Source organism: Equus przewalskii, chromosome 5 (assembly GCF_037783145.1).
Source record: "Equus przewalskii isolate Varuska chromosome 5, EquPr2, whole genome shotgun sequence".
NCBI classification, from domain to species: Eukaryota; Metazoa; Chordata; class Mammalia; order Perissodactyla; family Equidae; genus Equus; species Equus przewalskii.
Window position 1 is genome coordinate 19,387,552 of NC_091835.1, and position 8,019 is coordinate 19,395,570.

Sequence of the window (8,019 nt, forward strand, 5' to 3'; positions counted from 1 at the left end):
AGAGCCCTCTCCTGAGTCACCCAGAGCCTGAAAAAGACTGGCCTTCTCCTGGCCTTGCCTGCCGGTGACCTCAGGGGTCAGCCTTAGCCTAGGGATCTGATGGCAGAGGGTGACCAGTGTGTCTGTGCTGCCCCTGTTCTCCCAGCCTCAAGAACTGGGGCAGGGATGGAGGACCAGGCAGGGGCAGCAACAAGGAGCATGAAAGTCCTACGTGAGCTGCTGAAATAGGACTCCAGGGCCGTCCCAGGGATTGCTGGTCACTATGGGAAAGGCACAGTCCCCACCCATCCCACCCTGCCCAGAGATACCTTCGCCAGCCAGATGTGTCTTGGAGTGGAGGGTTCCCCCACCTCCCCCAGCGACTTGCCCCAGCCATAACCCAGGGCCCAGCAGGAGCTGGACGGGAAGCGGAGTCAGGGAGCCGAGCACGTTCCAGGGCCGACGTACACAGAGTAATAAGAGCTGACTGTCCATTTGGCCGAGTGCACAGGAGGGTGTAAGGATGTGAGAGTGTGAGCAAGCAGCTAGGAGCAAATTAGTGAGCACACAAGGGTGTGACTTTGGCTCTTGTTGAGGAACATGTTCACGTGCTCCCAGGCAGCAGCAGCAGTGTCCTTGATTCCCATCCCTTAGGGACCACAAGGCAAGCAGCTTCCAGGAGTATAGGACCATTCTGGCCTGGAGCTATTTGCTGGGCCTCTATGGAAACTTGGTGTCTCTTCCTATGCCCCAGTCATAACTCCTGCCCTGCAGAAGCGTCTTTTGAACTCAGATCTCTGGGTCTTGGCCCCAGGACTGGTTGAGGGACAAGAAGGACTGAGCCTGGCAGGCTGGCAAACCTCTACCTCCTTTGGCTGGTGCAAGGTGAAATATTGGGGACACAGAGGTTCCAAGGTGCAAGGATGGCCTTCAGTGGGGCAGGGATTGGGGCCAGAGGGCGTGAGGTTGGCCACGACCAAAGACTGGGCCTTCTCTCCTCCCTCCCATTCTGGCCAGGTGGTGGTGTTGGACTCAGTGTGCTCGCAAAGTCCTATAGTCTCCTTAGCTTTTGCTTGTGCCTCCACAGAATGACATTTGCAGCCACTGCCCCAGCATGACCATGGCCTTCCTCTCCTCTCCATTCTAGAGTAGCTGCCCCAGCCCCGTCCCAGGGAGGGGTCGACCAGAAATAGTTCCCTCCCCCTTGTTCCTGGCAGTAATAGCCCCTAAAACTCTGTAGCAACAGGCCGTGGGGGAGGGTGAGCTCCTCCCCAGCTGCTTTGGACTTCAGCACACGGCCTGCCCCTCCCCAGCGGCCTGGGTGGCTGGTCCCGTAGGACTCTGAGGGAGGAGGCCATTCCAACATTCTGAGGGTTTCCAGCAACCCCCTGTCCTCTCCATAGGCAGGGTGGGCCCCTGTAAGGCTGTCTGGCCTGTTCTCAGTGCTGCAACCATAGGGGAGTCTGGGTAACCCGGGCATGGCCTTCCTTTTGCCTTCATCAGCAGAGGGGCATGGGCAACCCGTGGCTCTGCTCAGCCTTGAGGCAGCCCTATGGGTCCCCTTACACAGAATGGCCCCTGGTAGACTCAGGCCTGCCAGACTTTGCTGGCTGTCTGTGGCATGGTGGGTCAGCCCACACCAGGACTGCCCACCACAAGGCTCTGAGTCCCACAGCCTGGCAGAGCATTCCCAGCTCCCTCCCGCACCCCCCGCAGATGGCGCTGTACTTCTGCTCTGGGATGCTGCAGGACCAGGCGCAGTTCCGCCACTACGCCCTCAACGTACCGCTCTATACGCACTTCACCTCTCCCATCCGCCGTTTCGCCGACGTCCTGGTGCACCGTCTCCTGGCTGCCACACTCGGTAAGGGGCGCAGCCTGAGCCAGTGCAGGCCTGTGCCCAGCTAAGGGCTGCCCGCCCCCAGACTGGGTGCCCAGAGGCCAGAGGCCACACTGCTGTGACTGTGGAGGCCCCCAGGGGTGGGCAACCCAGGCAGCAGGGGAGTCTGGCCCCAGAAACTCTCCCTCTGTGAGCGTGTGCTGAGGAAGATGCAATAGGGCTCATTAAAAGCCCTACATAGCCCAGGTTCGAGGGCCCTACCCACAGCCGGTCCGCCTTTCTCAGCCCTCCAGAGCTGGCTAGCAGGGAGGCCTTAGCTCCACTGGGCCTCCCGTGCCTCACCTTGTCTGGGCCAGGGGCACCATGCTGCCTATCACCCAGCCATGACTCGGGTAGACAGAGCACCCCACCAGCGGCCCATCAACCACCCTCTTCCCAGGCTACAGGGAGGTACCCAATGTGGAGCCTGATGCCCTGCAGAAGCAGGCTGACCACTGTAATGACCGCCGCATGGCGTCCAAGCGTGTGCAGGAGCTCAGCACCAGCCTCTTCTTTTCCGTCCTGGTCAAGGTGAGGCCACCAGCCTGGCGCCCCACCCCCTCCCTCTGCCCAACCTCCCCTCCTGGGCACCTGCTCCCCAGGAGCCCTTGAAGAGCCCTGGGGCCTTCAGCAGCCGGGGTGGGCACTGGAAGGGGACACACACCTGTGGGTGAGTCTTGGCTGGAGCCCTACCATGCAGGAGAGTGGCCCCCTGGAGTCGGAAGCCATGGTGCTGGGCGTCCTGAACCAAGCCTTCGACGTGCTGGTGCTACGCTACGGGGTGCAGAAGCGTGTCTACTGTAACGTGAGTACCTGGAGCCACCCCAGCCAGGGTTAGAGACCTTCTCACCAGGCAAAGGCCAGCTACAGGGTGCGGAAGCATGTCTTCTGTGATGCGAGAGCCTGGGGACCAGCAGGCTTCTGTGCCCTCCCCCCCAACAGTCACACCAAGCTGCATCCACTTAGCACATACTATTTTTAACCTGCCTGTCCCCGTTCCCTCTGCTGGGGGCTCCTCTGTATCTCCCTAGCATCTGGTAGGGTCCTGGACCAGGACAGCCCTTGGTAGACACACAAGCATAGAGGATGGGAGCACAGGCCCAGGACCCTGCTGTGCCGTCCACACTAGGGAGTACAAGCTATAGTGGTGACACTGTGCCCATCGCTGAGCTGTGAGCCATACTGGGCACACCGTGGGAGAGGGAACAGAGCCCCTGACCTTGCTTCCCTTACACACCCAGCACCAAGCCCACCCAATAGGCCCTGCTAAGACACCCCACTGCACCTGCCTGGGATGTCAGATCCAGGCCAAGGATCTGGCATGAGCCTCTTCCCTAAGGACCCTGGCAGCCAGAGAACAGGTCCCTTCATAACCAGTACAGAATGGCAGGGTGTGCAGGCTTCAGATTGTTTTATAGGAACAGGAGGGAAGGAAAGACTGGGGAGAATGGTCCATGGCCACCTGGAGGCTGCATCCCCCGAAGAGAAGGAGGAGACCAGTGCTTGTCTTGAGTCCTGCCCCGGGTGGCTGTTCATTCAAAGTTCTTTCCAAGGCCAGGCTTATGCCACCTGAGGGACCTGTTTGAGCTGACCTTGTGGTTAGCAGGTCACCACCTGGCCCCTGACCCTGGCTTTGAATTTCCCAACATCCAAAACACTTTGGGGAGCGCAGAGCCCAGCACAGAGGGTGGTATAACATGGTATTAATGAGATGGAAGAAAGCAGAAGAGACAGAAGGGAGTCCCGCCGGAATCCTCAGGGCTCTTGTCCTGAAACTCCTTGAGCAGGACAGCAGTTCAGGTCTGGGTCATTTCTGCAGACAACCCAGCCCTCAGTCTGCACTAACAGACCCAGGGCCAGCAGGGGGCGGCAGCCATCGAGCCTCAACAGGTGCCCAGTCCACCTAGGCCCCACATGGGGAGTCTCTGATGAGCCAGGACAGACCCACCCCCTCCCCCGAATAACACCCAGAGTCACTGGCCCCTCCCAGTCCCTCCCCTGGGCACTTGTCACCCTCAGGTGCTGCCTCAGCCCAAGATGGCCTGGCAGGGTCTCCCTGAAGCTGGCCAGAGGCGAGGGTGGGACTGGTCCCCAGGGCAAGGTCAAGCAGCCAGCTGTTGGGTGGGAGGGCAGGGGGCTATCTTTAAGAAACAGGGGGCCTTGCAGGGTCAAAGGTTAGGAGGCCAAGCCCAGAGCCCAGGGACTGAAGCACAGGTGTGTACACCCCCAGGCACTGCCCCTGCGGTCCCACCACTTCCAGCGGGTGGGCAAGAAACCGGAGCTCACACTTCTCTGGGAGCCTGAGGCCATGGAGCAGGAGCCAGTGCGTCAGGTCAGAACCCAGGGTGGGCCAGCTTTTCCAGAATACCCCTGTGTCCCCATCCACCCCCTGCTTTGGGGAGCCCTCTTCCTGCCTCAGGGGCACACTCCCCAGGCCTCCCCACGTGTCCCTCCCGATCTCCCCCAGCGTTCAGGCTCCCGGGTGGGATTTCAGGCTCTACATGCTGAGGTGGCAACAGCACACCGACACCCCCTCCTTTGGGCCCAACTTTCTGGCACGAGCTTCTCTCCCTTGGAGACACCCACTGTGAGGAGAGGTGGGGGGCTCTGACTATCCCTCTAAAGCAGGGTTTTAGCTTTTGGGGTCCTTTTGAGAATATGATGAAAGTTGTGGACCTCCATCCAAGAAATGTTGTACAACAGTTGTCACCTACAGCATGCTCCCAATGCTTGCCCACACCCCACTTCTTTTTCCCTAACACTGAGGCTCCCAATGCACCATTCACTGCACACTGCTCTGTCCAAGACCTGAAGCCTCAGTCCCTGAGCAGGCTCGTCTTTCTGACGGAGGCCTGGAGAGGCAAGAGCAAGTGGTCCCAGGGGCCCAGCTGGATGGACAGTGGCAGAGCTGGCCTTTGACTGCACGCCCCTCCCCCCGTCCCCCTGGGCTGGCCTCTCATCACGTGCCCGTGTCACCCTGCCCGGCCCTGCCCTGCCCCAGGTCATCACCATCTTCAGCCTGGTGGAGGTAGTGCTGCAGGCGGAGGACGCGGCCCTCAAGTACAGCGCCATCCTGAAGCGGCCGGGCACCGAGGGCCTCCTGGGCCTGCAGGACGAGGAGGAGTGTGACCACGACCAGCAGGAGGACTGAGGCTGCGAGCCTGGCCACACCCCACCCAGCGACGTACCAACCTCCCCCACTGGCTTTTAGGAATAAGACCTTTGCACACCAAAGGGGATTTTTAATTTGGTTTTTAACAACTCAGGGTTTTGTTTTTATTTTTTCCTTTTACTTCATTTTTGCTGCTCAGTTTTTAACGAACTGGATGGGAGCGGGTGGGGCTGGACGGAAGGCTGGGGCCTGGCCAGTGCTCCTGGGAGGCCAGCCCCACTTCTGCCAGGCCACCACTGCCTTCCCCTGCCCAGGAAGCCAGGGGTTTTCAGCGAATCAGTGTCATGGAATAAAATCAAGTGCGAAGCGCTGCCTGGTGTGTGGGGCACTGCGGGGAGGTCGGGGTGGCAGGGGGCACCTTGGACCCAGGACTAGGGACCTGCCTCAGACTTCACCCCTCACAGGTGAGCTGGGGTCACCACTCTCCAGAACCTTCCTGCCAGTTCCAGGATGATTCACAGAGCTGGCTGCCTGGCAGATTGATGACAGCGCCTCATTCTGGCTGATTAGAAATGTGATTAGTATGCAAGACAGCCTGCTCACCCATCACCCCGCGACAGGCGGCCGTGTCCATCCCTACCCACACCACTTCCTCTCTGGCCGCCAGCCCCATGTGGCCTCAGGAGGGAGAGTGTGGGACCTGTGGCACCCCCTCCCCAGTTCCTAGGCCAAAGCTGAGTGGCCCTGTCCATACCCCTTGGTGGGAGCTAGTGCCTCAGCACCTCTTGTCCCAATCCTGTGCCCTGGCAGCCCCAAGGGAGCACGGAGACAGAGTGAGGGCTGGGCCAGCCAGAGGAGAAGAGGGCCCTCAGATGCGCCTTCCCAACCAGGGAGGGGAAAATGGGCTTCTGGTGGCCCTGGCCTGGCCCAGCGTCATCCTGAGCACCCACTGATCTCATCATCCTCGGGGACCCAGGGACAGAGACGGTGCACCACCAAGTGGTGCTCTCGAGATCCCCATGGCCTGACCTCAGCCTGTGCTCCCAGCTTCCCTGCCAAACTGGGCAGCCAGAGGCGGGTTTCGCCGAGAGCTGCCGGAAACTAGGGTGAGAACCATGGTGCCCAAGCTCCTACCACATCGTTTCCTGGGGTGTTGGTATTGACGAGCTCATGTGACCTGATCACAGAGAATTTTCCTCAAAGAACAATTCAATACAGTACCTTGTAGGAGGGCTGCACAGTCACCAGAGGACTGATAGGGCCTGGCTGCTTTTGTCTGCCCCCGGGCAGCCATGGTCCATCATCCACCGAGCACTGGGCTGGGTGCCAGAGGGGAATGAAGGACACGTAATTGTACCTGCACTGGGTTCCTTTCTCTTCTCCTTCAGCACCTCAGCCAGCCTTCAGTCTGTCTATCCTGCCACCCACAAGATGTCCCAGAGGCCACCATAGCATCTCTGCTTCTGTCCCCATAATTTTCTCCTAGAACCATGTATCTGAAGGGGAAGACAGGTGAGCGTCGGGTGGTTTGGTGTTTGGGTGAGGTTTCTGGGTGCTTCCCTGGCCCGGAGAGCCCTGTCAGTGAGATCCCCAGGGTGAGGCATCTCAACCCTGTGCCCTCCCTCAACAGCGCCACCTCAGAGGAGGAGCTGCCCCTTTCTCCTCTGGCACTGTCCCCAAGGGCCTCCTGCAGAGCCTGGGAGCTGAGGGCAGATCAGAGCCCCCATGGAGTGGTGCCCTCAGGGAGGCGGTGGGTCAGAGCGCAGGGGCTCCCTCTCAGGCAGCATGGACCCAGGCCAGACACCCCTCCTTACTGCCCCAGCACCCACCCAACCCCGCTGGTGAAGCGTAGCTGGTGAAGTCAGCAGGGAAGATCTTTGCTGCCTGAGCCTGCTTGGGAGGCAGAGGCTGGCCTCCCGTTGATGTCCCTAGAGCGATGGGGACCACAGCAGCCCCTGCCCAGCCCACCCCACTTGACAGGCCTGGAAACCGCACCCAGAAAGGAGGCAGGTCTCTGCGCAGGTGACAGCAAGTCTGTGCCCAGTCAGGACCAAGGGGTAGGCACCCCCCTAGCAAAGTGCAGAGGCTGGAGAGTGTATTCGCAGTCAAGAAGGGACAGCACCCAGAAGTAGGTGCAGGCAGCGGGCCCCCATGGGTGAAAGCCTGAGGATTGAAGGTCCCTGACACGGCTGTGGAGGTCTGAGGCCACTGAGTCAGAGAGGACGTCCAAGGTGACGCTATTGGTAGGACGGGGTGGGTGACCACGGCACCTGTGTGCCAGCCGGGGAGTTGGCAGTCCATCCTAGGGCAGGGCAGAGCCACGAGGCTTTTTTCAGGGCCGAGACATGATACCACCTCTGGTCTCCCTCTCATTTATTCAACAACAGTGAGTGCCTCATGTGCACAGAGGCCTCAGGGAGCAGCCTGGTGGCTGTTTACAGGTCAGGCCCCAAGGCAGGGCTGTGCTTGGTCGGTGGAGGGAACTGGAGGGCAGAGCGTTGGGGTGGAAGGAGCTAGAAGGAGAGCCACGGGGGCTGAGGCGCCGGGCTCAGCTTGGCCTTTCTGGTGACGCTGAGGACTTTCCTGGAAGTGTTTGAGCAGAAGAGAGGACCAGCCAGCGTCCCTGACTGCATGCTGAGAGTAGACGTCGGGGCTCCCATGCCAGCTGGGGCCAAGGGCCAAGGGCCGGGGTGGAGGGCAGAGTGGGCAGGAGCTGCAGGGGTGGTGAGAGGTAGTCCAGTCAGGGGCAGTGGTGAAGGTCCGGCTAACAGGATTTGCCGAAGGAGTGGGTGTGGGTGTGACAGGAGGGGTGAAATGCGGCAGAGCCGGCGTTGGGCGGGGTGTCCTGGGCACACAGCCCGGGTTTAAAGCCTGGGGGGACTCAGAGGACTGACCGTCTGAGGTCAGGAAGATGAGAAGGACGAGCCCAGGGGGTGGGGTCCTGAGGCTTCAGGAAGATTCCTGTCTCTTCACTGCAATGGAAAGAAGCCCCACATGAAGTGGCTTTAGGAGGAAGGGAGTTGATTGGAAGGCTCCTGGGTCGTATTTG

At 60.4% G+C, this 8,019-nt stretch overlaps 1 protein-coding gene across 33 annotated transcripts in view; it reads left to right on the plus strand.

The window, feature by feature from the left end:
• The window catches only part of DIS3L2 (DIS3 like 3'-5' exoribonuclease 2), a 344,241-nt gene extending 338,905 nt beyond the window's left edge, over window positions 1-5,336 (plus strand). For all 33 annotated transcript variants that reach the window (XR_011540208.1, XM_070620166.1, XM_070620179.1 and 30 more), the window contains 5 exons: window positions 1,696-1,843; window positions 2,259-2,389; window positions 2,559-2,663; window positions 4,089-4,190; window positions 4,860-5,336. Coding sequence is in view for 32 of the 33 variants with exons in the window: in XM_070620166.1 (XP_070476267.1) it covers window positions 1,696-1,843; window positions 2,259-2,389; window positions 2,559-2,663; window positions 4,089-4,190; window positions 4,860-5,009 (636 nt within the window). In the remaining variant the exon portion in view is untranslated. The remainder of the gene's footprint in view (window positions 1-1,695; window positions 1,844-2,258; window positions 2,390-2,558; window positions 2,664-4,088; window positions 4,191-4,859) is intronic.
• The last annotated feature ends 2,683 nt before the right edge of the window (window positions 5,337-8,019 follow it).